The 19,870-nt window shown below is 46.3% G+C and overlaps 1 protein-coding gene across 3 annotated transcripts in view; it reads left to right on the plus strand.

Moving 5' to 3' along the window:
* The first annotated feature begins 1,572 nt into the window (after positions 1 to 1,572).
* pdcl3 (phosducin-like 3) overlaps positions 1,573 to 19,870 on the plus strand; it is a 40,967-nt gene continuing 22,669 nt past the window's right edge. For 2 of the 3 annotated variants that reach the window (XM_085998933.1, XM_085998934.1), the window contains exons 1-3: positions 2,088 to 2,197; positions 16,877 to 17,000; positions 18,045 to 18,135. In XM_085998933.1, coding sequence (XP_085855059.1) covers positions 2,192 to 2,197; positions 16,877 to 17,000; positions 18,045 to 18,135 — 221 coding nt within the window. In that variant the 5' untranslated portion in view covers positions 2,088 to 2,191. Of the gene's footprint in view, positions 1,662 to 2,087; positions 2,198 to 16,876; positions 17,001 to 18,044; positions 18,136 to 19,870 lie in introns of those variants that run through there. The other variant, XM_085998935.1, reaches the window with a different exon arrangement.

Here is a 19,870-nt window from a genome sequence, read left to right on the forward strand (position 1 = left end):
TTCTCCTTGCAGGCCTTGTAGTCCTCGCTTCTTCGCAACGCACGGTAAGTCTTCCTCTCTTGTTTCTGCAACGCAGTACTCTGTAACTGTACTTAATGTGAGCTTCCCGGCCTGTATCTTTTGCTACCATCTTCAAATTTGAAAAGGAATGTACAGTACTCAAAGCATGAAATATAATAAAGGTTTTTATTTGTAAAACAGTTATGAAATATAAAACAGTAAGTGAAGGCTTTTATTTGTTAAACAGAGTAAAAATAAATAGGTACAGTTACAATTGGCTGGAGCTTGTGCTTGAGGTAGAGGGCTCAGTTTTGATGTCTGGGGCTGATGATGGGCCAGCAATAGGATTATCAAATGTGGAAATTACTGGTGTAGTTGCACGCTGCGGGTCTTGGGCCTTCTGTTGCGACATCTTTTGAAAGATATTTAATATTGTTGTTTGTTTAAATAATTTGGGCTTTTCTTTCACTAATCTTTCCTGAATTCTGTAGACCTGCAGTATTTCTTCTTCACTTATGAAGCTTCGTTGCTCTAAGGCGTGAATTAATTCTTGACAAAGATTGATTGCTTTGTCAATCGGCACTTTTTCGACTTGATCACAGGCATCATCATCATCCGCACTGCTTTCATCCTTTTCTGGATGCAAAACCCTCTGCATGATTTCTTCATCTGTCACTGCATGCACAATGGGAGCATCGTTGTCTATGTCCATGACTTCTGCGACATCGTGCTCATTCAATTCCTGCGCAGCTTTGCAAGTCAGCCCTCTAGCATAATCTAAAAGTTGGGCAATCATTGCTTTCTCCCTGGACACACGAAAGCCTTGAAAGTCCTGAGGAGCATCATCGTCAGCAAATCTGATGCCATGACGTCTTTTAAATTTGGCTAGCCAACCAGAAGAATACTCGCATGGAGTTTCAATCCTCAGTTGTGCATGGAATATTTTAGCTTGTTGTACCACCATTGGGCCAGACAAAGGAACCTTTTCACTTTGCCTCTGTCGCCACCATTCCATCACTGCTCGATCCAAATCATTACATTTCGGCTTATGCATACTTTTTCTCTTACTCATTTCCTTATGAACATCACTTTCCACATAAAACGTCACGAGCTGTTCTTTCTGTTTTCTAATATCATAGATGGTGGAGAGTCCAACACCATACTCCTCACTCAATCTTTTCACTGAAGCACCTCTATCTAATCTTTGAAGTAACTCAACCTTCTTGGCAATTGAAAGTGAACTATGCTTCCTCTTTCCTTTATCTGAACCCATTGGGGTATCTGTTAGCTTTTTTGACATGTTTGCAATGACAACACAAATTCACAATCTTTACCTGTGCAGGTCTTTAAATTGGGAAAAACACCACAGCAATGGAGTCAGGTTGGGTGGGGTCTGATCATGGGATGTAGGTGCGTCAGCTGGGGTCTCAGCATGGGATGTAGGTGGGTCAACTGGGGTTGATTCTGGCCGAAGCGACTTGTGTGCTGCGCAGAGTTGATTCTTGCCGGGGACTTGCGCGCGGGAGCTTGGTTGGTTCTAGCCAAAGGGACTTGTGTACTGTGCAGAGTTGATTCTGGCCAAAGGAACTTCTGTGCTGTGCAGAGTTGCTTCGGACCCAGGAGCAGCGGTGCGGTGACTGTGAAGACCTGGCCTGGAACAAGTAGGATTGGCGTTTTTATTCTTGCAATTTTTGTCACTGTACAGCAGTTGGATTTCATTTTTTGACTTTTCACTGGGCCCAGCTGGCTGCGGAAACGGTTTGACAGGGTGTCTGGATTCCGGATCATTTTATGGATTCCGGAGGACCCTGTCAACAACCGTGTCCGGATTCGGGAACTCCGGATTTTGGACGCTCAATCTGCTGCAAATACCATTTCCTGTCTGCCATATTGCAGTTGTTGAACAAAGAGGAAGCAATGGGAGCGGCAGCAAATAAGTGACTAATTTCCTCATTTGGAAATGTTGTCACTGCCATGCCATGTAAGGAAACCGAAATGGCATCGGAAGAAACCGGAAATTAGTGCAACCTAAAAAGAAATCCCCTACACCACCAGCAACCTTTAATCTTCAGATAGAAAAAATAAACCGGAGACAGACACTGAGGTGCAAGCTACAGCGAGAGCGCGTGCCCCGGGACATTAGCGAGTGTTGCAGCCGCTTTGGGCAGTTTGACGGCAATATCTTCACATCATGCAGGTCAGCAGCTTCTCGCTTTGTTATTTGTTTAAGTCGTACGGAAAACTTTAGCAGAGAGGGGATGCAGTTCTTGGGTGTTATGTAGCAACTGGATCCGGATGTCTTATTTTCATTGGTATATATCCAGGCTGCGAAGTGACCAACCCGAGATCATCTGCACTTGTGTGTGGCTGCCACGATTAAACCGTGTTTTCATTGATCCGCCAGATTCTTGGGGGGTGGTTCCCATGCTTGGCCTAACTGGTGCATCTACAACAATACTTAAGGGTTGCAAAACTGTTTGGGGTAAAAGCTCTATTTGATTTCTGAAGTCTTGTTAAACTGCACGACTCTCATTTCAAGAGATCAACTAATTGTTAAAGTTGTATATGTATATATTTGAAAAATAAACACGCCTTCATCTATAGAGGTTGACAAGACACTTGGGTATCACTTATCAGGACACTTGTGTGATACAAACTGTTGAATCCGTGATTCTTAAAGTATGATGTTTTCCAATAACTACACAGAGGCTGTAACTTAACAATCAACAGGTGTTTACTGGAGGAGGGTAGTCTAAAGACTGACAGTACAGAGGCATGCTCAAGGCTTATATACAGGTGTGGTCACTGTCGGTACTTACAGTATACAGGAGCTGTAAAAGTAGTTCTCTTAAAGGTACATACACTACAATTCCTCCTTTTTAGATTAGCAGTACCCATAATGTTCAAATAACAATTAACACTTTAACATGCACATTAAACTGAAATAGTCCATTTGTAGATTCAGTCTTTGGGGCGGCTTCCTGATCCTTTCTGGATGGCGCCTTTCCTGAGGTTCTTGTTCTTGGTGCGGAGGCGATTCTGGCCCCTTTTCGTCGGTTATTTCATCAGTTTCCACTGCTACTGTTTGAGGTAGATGCTACCGGTATGTTGGGTTCATCCCCAGGGACACGCCCGGTGGCATAGTGGTTAGCACTGTTGCCTCACAGCGCCAGAGACCGGGTTCGAATCCGGCCCTGGGCGACTGTCTGTGTGGAGTTTGCACATTCTCCCCGTGTTTGCGTGGGTTTTCTCCGGGTGCTCCGGTTTCCTCCCACAGTCCAAAGATGTGCGGGTTAGGTTGATTGGCTATGATAAATTGACCCTTAGTGTTAGGGGGATTAAATACGTGGGGTTACAGGGATCGGGTGGGATATGTGTTGGTGTAGGGGTTACGGGGATCGGGTGGGATATGTGTAGGTGCAGGCTCGATGGGCCGAAATGGCCTCTATTTGCACTGTGGGGTTTCTGTGATTCTGTGACGCGAGACATGGGGTTGACTCGTTCCTGTGACGCTAAGATCTGGTCGACGTGGCGTCTCACAATGTTCTCCCCGACATCCACTGTGTACATTAATGGCCTCTGCCGTGTGCATATCGTTCCGGGTTGCCATTTCTCTGTTCGGTAGTCACGGGCCAAGACTGGTTGTCCTACATTGAAGCTCCTTGTCAGCTTCTCATTGATGTGCTGGAATTGTTTATCCTCAACATTTCTTCGCACATTTGGTCTGAGCAAATCCAGACGAGATCTCAACCTTCGGTTAAAGAACATCATGGCTGGGGTCTGGTTGGTAACTGCATGTGTCGCATTTCTGTAGGCTAACAGGAAATTGTCCACCTTATGCTGTAGTGGAATTTCATCATCGCACATGGCCTTTATTGCCTTTTTAAAGGTTTGTACGAACCTCTCAGCCAATCCATTTGTGGCTGGATGATACGGGGCGGATGTGTAATGCCTTACCCCATTCCTTCTCATAAATTTCCGAAACTCTTCGGACACAAACTGTGGTCCATTATCAGAGCAAATCTGCTCTGGCAAGCCGTTCCTGGCAAATATGGTCCGTAGGACTGCAATCGTTTTCTCTGTAGTGGTTGAGGACATTTTTATCACCTCAGGCCATTTCGAGTGAGCATCCACTGCTATTAAGAACATTGAGTCCATGAATGGACCAGCAAAATCAATATGCACCCGTTGCCATGGAGAGGAGGGCCACTCCCATGGGTGTAGAGGGGCATGTGGTGGTGCATTTTGGACCTTCTGGCATCCTGAGCAGCTCTTGGTTAGGTCCTCGATTTGTTGATCGATCCCCGGCCACCACACAAGCCCTAGCAAGGCTTTTCATTTTCACCTCTCCCAGATGACCTTCGTGAAGCTCATTGAGCACTCTCTCCCTTAACTTGGGTGGAATTACCACTCGGGATCCACACATCACTGTCCCCTGGCATACTGACAGCTGTTCTCTTCTGGATGAGAATGCTGGCAACAGTGAGTCGCCATGTGTTGGCCATCCCCTCACTGTCAAATCATATACCCGAGACAGTGTCGGATCATTGCGGGTCTCCTTCTCTATATCCGCGTTAGTTACTGGCAATCGTTCAATTATTGACGAATAAAATATCTCGATAGGGTCCACTGCTGGTGCTTCGTCCACGGTAGGCAGTGGCAGGCGTGATAGCCCATCAGCGTTTCCATGCTGTTTCGTGCCTTTTTCATATTGGTTCGCCCCTGGAAAAAGGGACCATCTTTGTAACCGTTGTGCAGTCATCACCGGAACGCCCTTCTTTGGATTGAAGATGGAGACAAGTAGTTGGTGGTCAGTCAGCAAGGTGAACTTCTGCCCATGCAGATAGTGGTTGAATTTTTTTACTCCCCATACTAGGCTGAGTGCCTCCCTGTCAATCTGGGCGTAGTTGCGCTCGGCTGAGGTTAGTGACCGAGACGCAAAGGCTACTGGCCTCTCCAACCCGTCTGGGAATTTGTGCGACAGCACCGCTCCAATACCATAGGGTGATGCATCACATGCCAACCGAATTGGTAGTGCTGAGTTGAAATGGGCCAACACCTCTTTTGATGTGATCAATTCTTTGCACTTCTGGAAAGCTCGTTTACATTCGTCATTCGACTTCCATGGTACCCCCGTTTGCAGTAGGGTGTTCAGTTGGTGTAATACTGTAGACAAATTCGGCAAGAACTTATGGTAGTAGTTCACCAGCCCGAGGAACGACCTCAGTTGTGACACATTTTCCGGTGCTGGAGCCTTGACTACTGCCTCAATCTTTTCAGGGGACTTATGTAACCCCTCTTCATCAATAACGTGGCCACAATACGAGATCTGCTTCTGGAAAAACTCGCACTTGTGGCGATTAGCTTGTAGCCCATATTCCTTCAATCTAGTGAGCACCTTCTCCAGGTTGGCGAGGTGATCACTGTCATTTTTGCCCGTGACCAGGATGTTGTCCAAATAACACTGGGTCCCTGAAATCCCATGCAGGACTTGATCCATTGCCCGTTGCCAAATAGCCGGAGCCGATGCTACCCCGAACACCAGCCGGTTGTACTGGTAGAGACCTTTGAGTGTTGATCGTGAGGTATTGTTTCGAGGCTTCTTCTACCTCCATTTGCAAGTACGCCTGGGCCAGATCAATTTTGGTGAAGCGTTTACCTCCAGATAGCGAGGCGAAAATATCCTCAATTCGTGGAAGTGGATATTGTACCGTGTGAAGGACTGGGTTCACTGTCACCTTAAAATCCCCAGAGATGCGGACCTTCTTTGGTTCCCCAGGCGTATTACTCAACGACCTCTTCATTACAGGAACGATGGGTGTAGCCCACTCGCTCCAGTCTACTTTGGACAGTACGCCTGAACGTTCCAACCCTTCCAGCTCTGCTTCGACGGCTGGTCGGATCGTATAAGGCACTGGTCTGGCCTTAAAAAAAAAAAAAAAAAAAAAAAAAAAAACTTTGGGCTTGCATTTTCCTCTATTTTAATCGTTGCTGTTATGCCTTTTAGTGTTCCGAGTCCCTCCTGGAACACTTCTTGTGCGTCAGTTAGCATTTTTGACAGTCGTCCAGGTGTGACGTCATCATCCTTTTTGGCCTCAACCTTCAGTGCCTGTGTGGAATGCCAATCTAATTGTATCTTCCGGATCCATTCACGTCCTAGTAGTGGTGGTCCTCCATCTGGCAATACATATAGGTCCATTTTAGGAATTTCCTGGCCTTTGTATATCACTTTCACCCTTATTTTTCCTTTGGGGTAGACTTTTTGCCCCGTGTACGTCTTCAAGACAATCTCTGTAGCTGTCAAGGGTATATGTGAAAATAGCCGCTTGTAGTCCCTTTGGTTTATGACTGTTAGGGCTGATCCTGTGTCCAATTCCATTTTCACTTGGACTCCGTCTATCTTGAGTGTGACCCAGATAGTCTGGTGATCCTCCATTTTGGTTACCTTATGTAGTTTCAGACAACCCAGCTCCTTGTTTCTGGAGTCTGTATCACTTTTCTGTTCGTCTGAACTACTGTCCATCACCTTATGTACCTTTTTGTACTTCTCCTGTGGAGATGTCTTGCTGTTGGTTTTCTTCCCTGACCTGCAGACTCTTGCTCTGTGTCCTGCTTTTCCACACTGTCTGCACACTTGGTCCTTGAACCAACAATCCTTCTGGTCGTGTGTTGTTCTGCCGCAGCCATAACACTTCCCTGCTCCATATAACATTTCATTGGTGCCATATTCTTGCGGTCTCCGTTGTATCTCTGCAGCGCCCCGTGCGGCTGCTTCGTGTGATACTGCCATGCTGAAAGCCTTGTCCAGCGTAAGATCCTTTTCTGATAGAAGCCGTTTCTGGGTTCCTTCACTTTGAAGCCCACACACAAACTTGTCCCTTAACGTATCTGCTAGTCCCACTCCAAACTGGCAATGTTTCGATAGCTTGCACAGTTCCGTTAAGTACTCGGCATTACTTTCATCTTTATGCTGGTTCCTTTTGTGGAACTTAAATCTTTCTGCTATCAGCAGCGGTGTGGGGTTTAAGTGGTCCTGTAGGATTTCTACTGTGCCTTCGAAATTCTTATCCACGGGCTTCTATGGGGTTATTAGGTTTCGCAGTAAGCCATAAGTTTTTGCACCCATGGAATTTAACAAAACCAGTGCTTTCTTTCCTAGCATCTGGCACTTCATTCGCCCTGCAGTACACCTCAATGCGTTCCACATATGTCGCCCAATCTTTGACTTCATTGTCTAACGCAGTGATACTGCCACTCTTTGGCATCCCTGGGTGTGATTAAACTGTCTAAAATGGCGTCTCCCGCACTCTCCCTTCTTCGCTGGCACAAAATGGCGTCTCCCGCGCTTTCCTTTCTTCCCGCGCTCGCCCTTCTCCGCTGCGGCTTCTAAAAATGGCGTCTCCCGCGCTCTCCCTTCTCAGTGGCGTCTCCCGCGCTCTCCCTTCTTCTCCCCGCGGACGCTGTTCAGCCCTTGAGCCCTGGCTGTGCTCTGCGCATTCTCCTGTGCGCCTTTCCCGTTGCCGCCGCTCGGTCCTGAACCCGGCTGCTGCTTTACCCTCTCTCTGTTTTGTTTTTCCTCGACGCCGCTCGGTTTTCAACCCCCGGCTGCGCCCTGTGCGTTTCACCCTCTCTCTCTTACCCCGTCGACGCTGCTCGGCCTTTTCTCTGCCGTCGGTTGGCTCCAGCCGCTGCTGTCCGGGAAGGGTCTGCGCTGTACCTGTTGCCAGTCTGTTGCTGGATCGTCGTGGTTGGGGAACCAAGCCCGGCTCTCAACAGCCTCCCCTGCGATGTTCGCTCTCTTGACGATGACTGGGTGGTTGCTCGTGGTCGACGCCCGTGCTTCTGGCCTCGACTTTCTTCCACCGCCCTCCCGGAGCGAATCCTTGAAGGGAAATGCAGAGTTGCAGGTAGAGTCGAATCGACCTCGTCGCCACTGTTGAATCCGTGATTCTTAGTATGATGTTTTCCAATAACTACACGGAGGCTGTAACTTAACAATCAACAGGTGTTTACTGGAGGAGGGTAGTCTAAAGACTGACAGTACAGAGGCATGCTCAAGGCTTATATACAGGTGTGGTCACTGCCGGTACTACAGTATACAGGAGCTGTAAAAGTAGTTCTCTCTTAAAGGTACATACACTACCCAAACCCTATTTATACAGTCAGTTAAAATGGGTTCCTTATTTCATAGAATCATAGAATCGTTATAGCACAGAAGGAGGCCATTTGGCCCGTCAAGCCGGTGTGGGCTCTCTGTGTAATGTATGTACCTTTTTAAGGGGGGGGGGAACTACTTTCTACAGCTCATGTATACTGTAGTACCAGCAGTGACCACACCTGTATATAACGCTGAGTAGTAATCTGTTATTTCAGTTGCAGTTTGAACCACGTTGAGTAAACACCTGTTGAATCGTTCCCTGCAGTCTGTTGTCTGATTATTGAAGGACACAACATTAAGATACACGGACCTAACATTGGCGACAAGGCAGATTCGAACCTACCTGCAACTCTGCATCACCTCCCAGGGATTTGCTCCTGGAGAACAGTAGAAGGTCGAGTCCAGAAGCACGGGCGTCGACCACGGGCAACCGCCCAGTCATCCAGCGGAGATTTGAGCATCGCAGGGGAGGCTGTCGAGAGTCAGGCTTGGCTTTCCAGTCACGGTGGTCCAGTGAAACGGGCTGGCAACAGGTACTGCGCAGACCTTTCCCGAACAGCGGCGGGCTAGAGCCCGACCGAGCGGCACAGAAAAAGGCCGAGCAGCGTCGACGGGGGAGAGAGGGCAGAGCGCACAGAGCGCAGCCGGTGTTCAAGGGCCGAGCAGCGTCAACGGGGGAAAGAGGCGCGCAGGAAAACGCGAGGCGCTGCCATTGCCACGAGGACCGCAGAGAGCGGCGTGCGCAGGAGCTGCGCACGAAACCCACAGGGCGTCGCCATTTGCCACGAGGACCGCCGAGAGCGGCGTTGGCAGCAGCGCGGGAGACGCCATTTTAAGCCGCAGCGGGAAAGAAAGGAAAGCACGGGAGACGCCATTTTAAGCCAGTCTAACCACACCCAAAAATGACGAAGAGTGGCAGTATCACAGCATTCGACAATGAAGTCGAAGATTGGATGACATATGTCGAACGCATAGAAGTATACTGCAAGGCGAATGAAGTGCCAGATGACAAGAAAGCGCTGGTATTGTTGAATTCAATGGGTGCAAAAACGTATGGCTTACTACGAAACCTAGTAACCCCAGAGAAGCCAGTAGAAAAGGATTTTGAAAACATAGTGTCAATCCTACAGGACCACTTAAACCCCACACCGCTGCTGATAGCAGAAAGATTTAAGTTTCACAAAAGGAACCAGCATAAAGATGAAAGTAATGCTGAGTATTTAACAGAACTGCGCAAGCTATCGAAACACTGCCAGTTTGGAATGGGACTGGCAGATACCTTAAGGGACAAGTTTGTGTGTGGGCTTCAAAGTGAAGGAACCCAGAAACGGCTTTTACCTGAAAAGGACCTTACTGCAATGCTGAAAGCCTTTTCCAGCGTATCATATGAAGCAGCAGCACGGGGCGCTGCAGAGATACAACAGAGACCGCAAGAATATGGCACAAACGAAATGTCATATGGAACAGAGAAGTGCTATCGCTGCAGCAGAACAACACACGACCAGAATGATTGCTGGTTCAAGGACCAAGTGTGCAGACAGTGTGGAAAAGTAGGACACATAGCACGAGTCTGCAGGTCGGGAAAGAAAACCAGCAATAAGAAACCAACCAAACGAAAGTACAAGAAGGTACATAAGATGACGGAGAATAGTTCAGACGAACAAAAGAGTGATAACGACTCCGAAAGGAGGGAACTGAGTTGTCTGAAACTACATAATGTGATCACAACGGAGGATCACCGAACCATTTGGGTCACTCTCAAGATAGCAGGAGTCCAGGTAAAGATGGAATTGGACACCGGATCAGCTCTAACAGTCATAAACCGACGGGACTACGAGCAGCTATTCTCACACATACCCTTGAGAGACACAAAAATTATTTTGAAGACGTACACGGGGCAAAAAGTCTACCCCAAAGGAAAAATAAGGGTGACCGTTATATATAACAGTAAGGAAACACCAAAACTAGACCTGTATATTGCAAGATGGAGGACCACCATTACTGGGACGTGAATGGATCCGGAAAATACAACTGAATTGGCATTCCATACAGGCGCTGACAAAAAGGATGACGACGTCACACCTGGGTGACTGTCAAAGATCCTAACTGACACGAAAGAAGTGTTCCAGCAAGGACTCGGAACACTAAAAGGCATGACCGCGACGATTAAAATTGAAGAAAACGCAAGCTCAAAATGTTTTAAGGCCAGACCGGTACCTTATGCGATCCGCCCAGCCGTTGAAGCAGAGCTGGAGAGTCTGGAACGTTCAGGTGTACTGTCCAAGGTAGACTGGAGCGAGTGGGCTACACCTATCGTCCCTGTGATGAAAAAGTCGTTGAGCAGCACGCCTGGGGAACCAAGGAAGGTTCGCATCTGTGGGGTCTTTAAGGTAACAGTGAACCCGGTCCGTCACACCGTACAATATCCACTTCCGCGGATTGAAGATATTTTCGCCTCGCTATCTGGAGGGAAACGCTTCACTAAGATTGATCTGGCCCAGGCGTATCTGCAAATGAAGGTAGAAGAAGCATCAAAAAATACCTCCACAATCAACACCCATAAAGGTCTCTACCAATACAACCGGCTGGTATCTGGGGTAGCATCAGCTCCGGCTATTTGGCAGAGGGCAATGGAACAAGTCCTGCAAGGGATCCCAGGGACCCAGTGTTATTTGGAAGACATCCTGGTCACGGGCGAAAATGACAGTGATCACCTTGCCCACCTGGAGCAGGTGCTCACTAGATTGCAGGAATATGGGCTCCGAGCTAACCGCCCCAAATGCGAGTTTTTTAGAAAACAGATCTCGTATTGTGGCCACGTTATCGATAAAGAGGGGTTACATAAGTCCCCAGAGAAGATTGAGGCAGTAGTCAAGGCTCCAGCACTGGAAAATGTGTCACAACTGAGGTCGTTCCTCGGGCTGGTAAACTACTACCATAAGTTCTTGCCAAATTTGTCTACAATACTACACCCACTGAACACCCTACTGCAAACTGGGGTGCCATGGAAGTGGAGTGACGAATGTAGACGAGCTTTCCAGAAGAGCAAAACACTAATCACATCGAAAGAGGTATTGGCCCATTACAACCCAGCATTACCAATTCGGTTGGCATGTGATGCGTCGCCTTACGGCATTGGAGCGGTGCTGTCGCACAAATTCTTGGACGGCTCAGAGAGGCCAATAGCCTTTGCGTCACGATCACTAACCTCAGCCGAGCGTAATTATGCCCAGATTGACAGGGAGGACCTCGGCCTAGTGTGGGGAGTGAAAAAGTTCAATCACTATCTGCACGGGCAGAAATTCACCTTGTTGACTGATCACCAGCCTCTTGTCTCCATTTTTAATCCGAAGAAGGGCGTTCCAGTGATGACTGCGCAACGACTACAAAGATGGTCACCTTTTTCTAGGGGCACACCACTATGAGATTGAATATAAGGGCATGAAACAGCATGGAAATGCTGATGGGCTATCACGCCTGCCACTGCCTACTGCAGAGGAAGCACCAGCAGTGGATCCTGTCGCAATATTCCATTCGACTATAGTTGAATACCTACCGGTAACTAACGCTTGTATCGAAAAGGAAACCCGAAATGACCCGACACTGTCTCGGGTATATGATTTGATGGTGAAGGGCTGGCCAGCACATGGCGACTCACTGTTGCCAGTATTCTCGACAAGGAGAGAACAGCTGTCAGTGTGCCAGGGGACCTTGATGTGTGGATCCCGAGTGGTAATTCCACCCAAGTTAAGGGATAGAGTGCTCAATGAGCTTCATGAGGGTCATCTGGGAGGGGTAAAAATGAAAAGCCTAGCCAGGGCTTATGTGTGGTGGCCGGGAATCGATAAACAAATCGAGGACCTGACCAAGAGCTGCTCGGGATGCCAGAAAGTCCAAAATGCACCACCACAGGCCCCTCTACACCCATGGGAGTGGCCCTCATCGCCATGGCAACGGGTGCATATTGATTTTGCTGGTCCATTCATGGACTCGATGTTTTTAATAGCCGTGGATGCGCACTCGAAATGGCCTGAGGTCATCAAAATGTCGTCCACCACCACCACGGAGAAAACTATTGCAGTCCTACGGACCATTTTTGCCAGGAATGGCTTGCCAGAACAGATTTGCTCCAACAACGGACCACAGTTTGTGTCCGAAGAGTTCCGGAGGTTCTTGAAAAAGAATGGGGTAAGGCATTACACATCCACCCCGTATCATCCAGCCACCAATGGATTGGCTGAGAGGTTCGTACAAACCTTTAAGAAGGCAATAAAGGCTATGTACAATGACAACATTCCGCTGCAGCACAAGGTGGACAATTTCCTGTTCGCCTACCAGAATGCGACACATGCAGTCACCAACCAGGCATGATGTTCTTTAACCGAAGGTTAAGATCTCGCCTGGATTTGCTCAGACCAAACGTACGAAGAGATGTTGAGAGTAAGTAATTCCAGCACATCCATGAGAAGCCAACAAGGAACTTCAATGTAGGGCAACCAGTCTTGGCCCGCGACTACCGAACAGAAAAATGGCAGCCAGGAACGATATGCACACGGCAGGGCCCACTAATGTACACAATGGACGTTGGGGAGAGCATCGTGAGACGCCATGCTGACCAGATCCTAGAGTCACAGGAACAAGTCAACCCCATGCCTCGCCCATACATACCTGGTGATGAACCCGACGTACAGGTAGCATCTACCCCAGAAACAGTGGCTTCGGAAGCTGATGAACCAACCGACGACAGGGGGCCAGAATCGTCTCCGCACCAAGAGCAAGACACTCGGGGAAAGGCGCTATCCAGAAAGGATCAGGAAGCCTCCCCAAAGACTGAATATATAAATAGACTATTTTCAGCTAATGTTGCATGTTAAAAGTGTTAATTGTAATTAGTTTGATATTTAATTGTTAAATGAGTGTTATGGTACTGTTAATCTAAAAGGGGAGGAATTGTAATGTATGTACCTTTAAGGGGAGAACTACTTTTTACAGCTCCTGTATACTGTAGTACCAGCAGTGACCACACCTGTATATAACGCTGAGTAGTAATCTGTTGTTTCAGTTGCAGTTTGAACCACGTTGAGTAAACACCTGTTGAATCGTTCCCTGCAGTCTGTTGTCTGATTATTGAAGGACACAACATTAAGATACACGGACCTAACACTCTGCAAGTGCACTTTAGTTAGTCCCAATCCCCTGCCCTTTCCCTGTAGCTCTGCAATTTCTTTTCCTTCAGGTACTTATCCAATTCTCTTTTGAAAGCCACGATTCAATCTGCCTCCTCCACCCTTTCAGGCAGTGCATTCCGGAGCCTAACCACTCGCTGCGTAAAAAAAGTTTCCTCTCGTGTCACCTTTGGTTCTTTTGCCAATCACTGTAAATCTGTGTCCTCTGGTTCTCGACCTTTCTGCCAATGTTAAGTGTTTCTCTATCTACTCTGTCTGGACCCCTCATGATTTTGAACACCTCTATCAAATCTCCTCGCCCTTCTCTGCTCTAAGGAGAACAGCCCCAGCTTCTCCAGTCTATCCACGTAACTGAAGTCCCTCATCCCTGGAATCATTCTCATAAATCTTTTCTGCACCCTCTTAAGGCCTTCACATCCTTCCTAAAGTGTGGTGCCCAGAATTGGACACAATATTCCAGTTGAGGCTGAACCAGTGTTTTATAAAGGTTCATCATAACTTCCTTGCTTTTGTAGTCTATGCCTCTATTTATGAAGCCCAGGATCCCGTATGCTTTTTTAACCGCTTTCTCAACCTGCCCTGCCACCTTCAATGATTTGTCCACGTACACTTTCTGTTCTACCTCCTGAGAGTGCACTAGGTTTGGCCGCTGTGTTTCTAGAAATGCGTTTCCTCTGTTAAGTATATAAACGAAGTTAGCTGTTGGATGTGTTTTTCCTGTGCTCACTTCGCACAATAATACTGGCTACCAGAAGCACAAAAAGACATTAATTAGCTAAACTGGGTAACACTGGACAAGTTACAGATATTTCTTTGAATAAATCCTCGTCATTGCTGGGTCTGTTGTAGACTAATTGATAGAGATTGATTGCTGTGATTAGTCAATAAGTCTATTATTGTATTATGCGACTACAAGGACGGTAGAAGGCAAACTAGATAGACAGTGGCCTGTTTTTGTCTAGCATTTCCTACTTCCCTATGTAATGGATTTTCCAGCAATCCTAGTACAGCAACTGATGATTAACTCCATTTGACCCGCAAACAAAATGGTTTGTAAAGCTTTGTGGCGAGCATTCTGTGTGGACATTTTGGTTTGATACAGAAGGTTGATCTGCAATTAGAGTAGCTTGCGTTCTTTGCATAACATGGAGATTTGGTTTCAGAGCAAATATCAATTTTGTTACAGGTCTGGTTGTAACCTTGTAGTGAACTGACAGTCTGGCCATATCTGTCCACTGCTGTAAAAGCTGGACTTTGACATGTAACAGGCTGTCTTCATCAGGTTTGCTGCAAGATTTTTGATTACTGGGTGCAAAGCATCCTGGAATGGTAGAAATGGTATAGTGTCAGCCAGTTGGTAGCACTCTCACCTCTGAGTCACAAGGTTGTGGTTCAAGTCCCACTCCAGAGACTTGAGCACAAAAATCTAGGCTGACACTCCAGTGCAGTACGGAGGGAGTGCTGCACTGGTCGAGGTGCCGTCTTTTGGATGAGACGTTAAACCAAGGCCCTGTCTGCTTTCTAAGGTGGACGTAAAAGATCCCATGGCACTATTTCGACAGCAGTGGAGTTATTCCTGTTGTCCTGGCCAATATTCATCCCTCAGTCAACATCACAATAGCAAATTATCTGGTCATTATCATATTGCTGTTTGTGGGAGCTTGCTGTGCGCAAATTGGCTGCCACGCTTCCTGCTTTGACTGCATTTCAAAAAGTACTTCATTGGCTGTAAAGCGCTTTGGGCCGTCCTGCTGTTGCAAAAGGCGCTATATCTTTCTTTCTTAGAATGTTAACACATGGAAACGGGTGATTCATCCCATTAAGTCCACTCCAGTATTCACCACGTGAGCCACCTACTCTAAATCTACTCTATTACCCAGTCCCCATGATCTTTATTTTTCAATGAACTATCTGATTCCTTTCTAAAATAATTTATGGACTCTGGTTCAATAATGGTTTGTGGTAGAGAACTCTATGGCCTAGAAATACGACAGCGCTGCACCCATTACAGTTATTAGGGAAGACTGAACAGGCTGGGCTCTTTTCTCTGGAAAAGAGACAGCTGAGGGGTGACCTAATAGAGCACTTTTAAAATTATGAAGGGGTTTGATAGGGTAGATGTAGAGAAGATATTTCCATTTGTGGGTTGTCTAAAACTAGGGGTCATAAATATAAGATAATCAATAAATCCAATAAGGTATTCGTGAGAAACCTCTTTACCTAGAGTGGTTAGAATGTGGAACTTGCTACCACATGGAGTAGCTGAGGTGAATAGCATAGATGCATTTAAGAGGATGCTAGATAAGTGCATGAGGGAGAAAGGAATAGAAGGATATGCTGACAGGGTTAGATGAAGTAAGGTGGGAGCATAAACACCGGCACAGACCAGTTGTGCTGAATGGCCTGTTTCTGTGTTATAAATTCAATGTATTCTCCCAGTTTGCAGTCCACCATTGTATCGGGGAGGTCACAGAGGCTCTCTACACCAGGAGCAATAGTTACATCTCTTTCCCAATGGGCAGAGCGAAGCAGGGCGAGAGAGCACTAGGCATCTAAAATTTTCAGTACATGAAATGACAGCGAGGGCCAGCAAAGAAAGAAGTGGCTGACAGAAAGCATCTGCAGTTTGTCATTGAGTGTGTACGGTGAGATAGAAGTAAGAAGGGGAAAAGAGGACAAGTTGTGAAGAAACTCTGTACGATATCTCCAGCATTGCCAGTCGCCGCAGCCATGACTCTGCCCCTTCCGGTGATGGTGAGCATGTTTTCCTCCGGAGGGGAAAGTGTGTAGAGGTGGGCTCTGCCTCCACCAGGGCTGGCCCCTTGTCTCAGATTGTGGGCTACCTGCTGCAAGAAAGAGGAGATTGTTAGTGACATCATTGTGAGGTGTTCAGAGAATGTGACTGTCATAGTGGAATAGCTTGTCTGCCGTGTCAGATGTGAAGTGTGGGGTTGTAATAGTGAGTGTAGGATTTTGCAGTATGAGGAGGAGGTGGTGTAATGAAATGTGGTGCAGTGATTGTAGGAGAGTGAGGGGAGTATTGAGAGTAGTGATGCTGGAAGTGTGAGCAGAGCGAGAGAGCAGTATTGTTACTTTGACAAATCTGGCGAGGTCAAGGAACAGTTTCCTGCATTGCAGCCATGTCCTGAGAGCCAAGCTCCTGGTAATTTTACCTTTTATCATAGAGCAACCATTAGGTCACCCTTTAAACTTCTCAGTTCTAGTAAAACAAACCATAACCGCCCAAGTCTTTCTTCATAATTGTAGCCCTCATCCTTGGTAACATCCTAGTAACCTCTGTTCAAGAAAGGAGGATAAACCAGATAATTATGCTGCTGATTATTAGAAGCTAAGAGTACGCAACAGCAGCCCAGTGAAAATTCCCCCAGTCATGGCTTTGTGTTGTGTTCTTCATAGACGTCTTGCCTTTTCCTGTGGACCGCAGCTCAGCATAGTAGCTGAACAAGAGTTCCATTCCAGGGAATGCCTACTCGTACTAAAATAATGCTAGTTTTTCTGTCTTTTGCTTCAGGATCCAAACGCAGATACTGAGTGGAATGACATTTTGCGGAAAAAAGGCATTCTTCCGCCTAAAGAGAATCCAAATGAATTTGAGGCAGCAGAGGAGGAGCTCATTCAGCACCAGCGATCAGTTGGTAAGTGAAGAGCTAACTGGAAGAAGCAGCGCAACATAGTGATTTATTACTACAGATGTTAATTATTCATGTATAGCCCATATTTAGTAGGGTCATAATCAGTGCCATTAGCTTTTGTGCCAAGATATTGGGGGGGTTTAAATTGGGACGTGTAGCGCTCGCTTTACAGGTGCTACGCAGCCAGCCAAGGTCCCAAAATGGCGTCTAAGATGCCCGTGCACACTTCCGACGGGAAGTGCACAGTGTGCCATCTTGCTAAATAGGTTAGCTTGCATGTGCTTATCTCACACCAGGAACATATAGAGGAGCAATATCATCACGTGGATCAGCGCACAATGCTGAATTGAGGCCGCAATTGCTGTTTAAGGAGCCCCCAATCAATCAGTCGGATGCCCTCTGCTTACCTCGCTCAGCAGAACATGACACTAAATGGCATGAAGGCCCCCCCCCCCCCCCCCCCCCCCCCTTGTCATTGTTATTTAAAGAGATCATGTAGGACTTGCAGGTAAGTTGCTGGATTATTACTTTTGGCTGCTGCTCAAATTATAGGCATTTTTTTGGTGATTTCTAGGACTGTTGAAAGTTGGTCTGTAGAGCGAGGGAGGTCTGGCAGCTCTTGCACTCATGTTGCTGTTATCTCCTTCACAAATTTATCTGCCCCCTGACATGGGTGGCCTGGTAGGACTCTCTCCCTTAATAGAGCATGATTGGGAGCATGAAGGAAGACATACCAGCAGGACAAGCTGTCAATAGAGGGAGGAGGAGGGCACTCAGCAGGAGGCCATACCCACAGAGCAAGGCAGATAATTTCTTTATAAGCAAACAAGAAATTCAATAACACTGCATTTGAATGTATTGTTTTATCGCTTGTGCACAATGAAAACATAATATGGTTTTTCTGACTGTTCCCTTCCCAAACAAAGAAGTTTACCAAAATTTCTTTTTGCAAGGAAAGTGCCCTTTTAATTGTGTTTAATGGTTCATGTGATTTTTTAAATGTGAATTTTTCAGCATATTCAGGTAATTAATCACTTTTTCTGTCAGTTAAAACATATGAAGACATGACCCTGGAAGAGCTAGAAGAGAATGAGGATGAATTCGGTGAGGAAGATGAAAGAGCCATTGAGATGTACAGGTAAACAATTTGAAGATGTTAAACATTATGGAAGGGTGTGGGAAACGCAGATCCGTTTGTTCGTTAATGGGGTCCAGCAAACTTGAGCACATCAAGTTGGCATTGGAAACCGTACCAGACACTAGGGACCACTCTAGTGTAATCTTTTTTTATTTTGATTGTTAGCCATCAATACTTCGTCTGACTTTTATTTTTAAAGTTCAAGACACTGGGACTGATGCATGTTGCATTTATGTCCTAGTGCATTATGGGTGGCACAGGAAATAACTCATTTCATTTTCTCAGATTGTAGCCTGCTTGATGATTCCCGTTTTATATTGGCCTGGATTTTACGGGGCCTGTGACCGCGTGTGCGGCCGTAAGTGCCCGCAAGTTCCGGATTTCCGCATGCGATGTGCATGTGTGAAAACCCGGAACTTGCGATCTGTCAAGTTTCAGCTTGACTGATCGTATGAATCCCCGGGAAATGGACATTCGCTGGTGGAGAGTTGGGCTATTTGCCCGGCGAATGCCCACGAAACTCTTGCGCCTGGTAAAAGCAGGCATAGGGCCTTCTTTTACCAGCTTACGGATTTAAAGAAACATTAAAATAAATTTTTAAAAATCATTTGAACTTTTGGACCCTTTAGAAATGTTAAAATTAAAAATTTTTGTTTTAAATGTTTAATTACATTATTTTACTTACTTTTGACCATGTAATGATTTATTTTTATTTAAGTTGTATGAAATTTGTGATTTTTGGGTGATTCCTATTAAGCTTATGGGGATTCCGTACGTAAATGGAATCCTCATAAGCATAATGAGGACCCCCCTTTGCGATTGGTTGGTTGGGCCGGCCCACATGATTCCAGGGATGCTTGCGAACCGCATGCGCTCCTGGGATATGTGGGCCTTTACGCATAGAGGCCCAGGAGCGCGAGTCTTCGTAGGTACGGGACCATTGAAAGGATTATTACTAGTCCTAGCCCCTTTAGGGCTACCCCAGATCAGGCATATTCCCCAGACGTTCACTTTCAACTAAAGTTTGAGGTAGCTGAATCCTAAAGATACTTAATTGGGTCTAAAGGTCCGGACTATCTCTCCCTAAAGGAAAGGAACAACCTGAAGATGTTACCATCCTCCAGATAGCACTTTTAATAAGTTTAGCTAGACTGTAACCTTCTGGATATTATGAGGGTCCGGAAAACTCCCCCAGAATTCTGCAACTCCTCACCAAAGAGTGTACAGAGATTGAGTTTGCGAGTTTGATACAGAAGTACTATGTGAGACAATTCTAAAAATATATAGATTTATTAAAGAACCGACATATAATTTACAGTTGGTGAGTCAATCTCAACATTAACAGTCCCAAATACAAAAGCTTTCAATTCTATTATCAGAGATCCTTATTCTCAAATCTTAACTTCTCTAGTTTTACAGTTCTTAGTTTATTCCAAGATATCCACCAAAATCAAATACCTTTGATACCTTGATCCCCGAGATACAAAGAGTTGAATACTTACAGAGCCTGCCTCTGAAGCCGAGAATCGCTTTGTCCCTTTACAGCGAGACTATCGTCCCATTTGAAAGTTAAATTTTTATACTCTTTTGCATTGGTATTTCCTTTGAAGTTTTCTGCTGATGTAAGCTAATTATCTCGTCATTTTTCTGTTGACCCCTGTTATTCTTAGTCAGTTCAGCTGGTTGCATTAAGAATCATGTCTCTACTAAGGGGGAAAAAACATTAGTGGGAGTG

The sequence above is a fragment of the Somniosus microcephalus genome, chromosome 10 (assembly GCF_052327205.1).
Source record: "Somniosus microcephalus isolate GS21.2 chromosome 10, FLI_Smic_1.0, whole genome shotgun sequence".
NCBI lineage: Eukaryota > Metazoa > Chordata > Chondrichthyes > Squaliformes > Somniosidae > Somniosus > Somniosus microcephalus.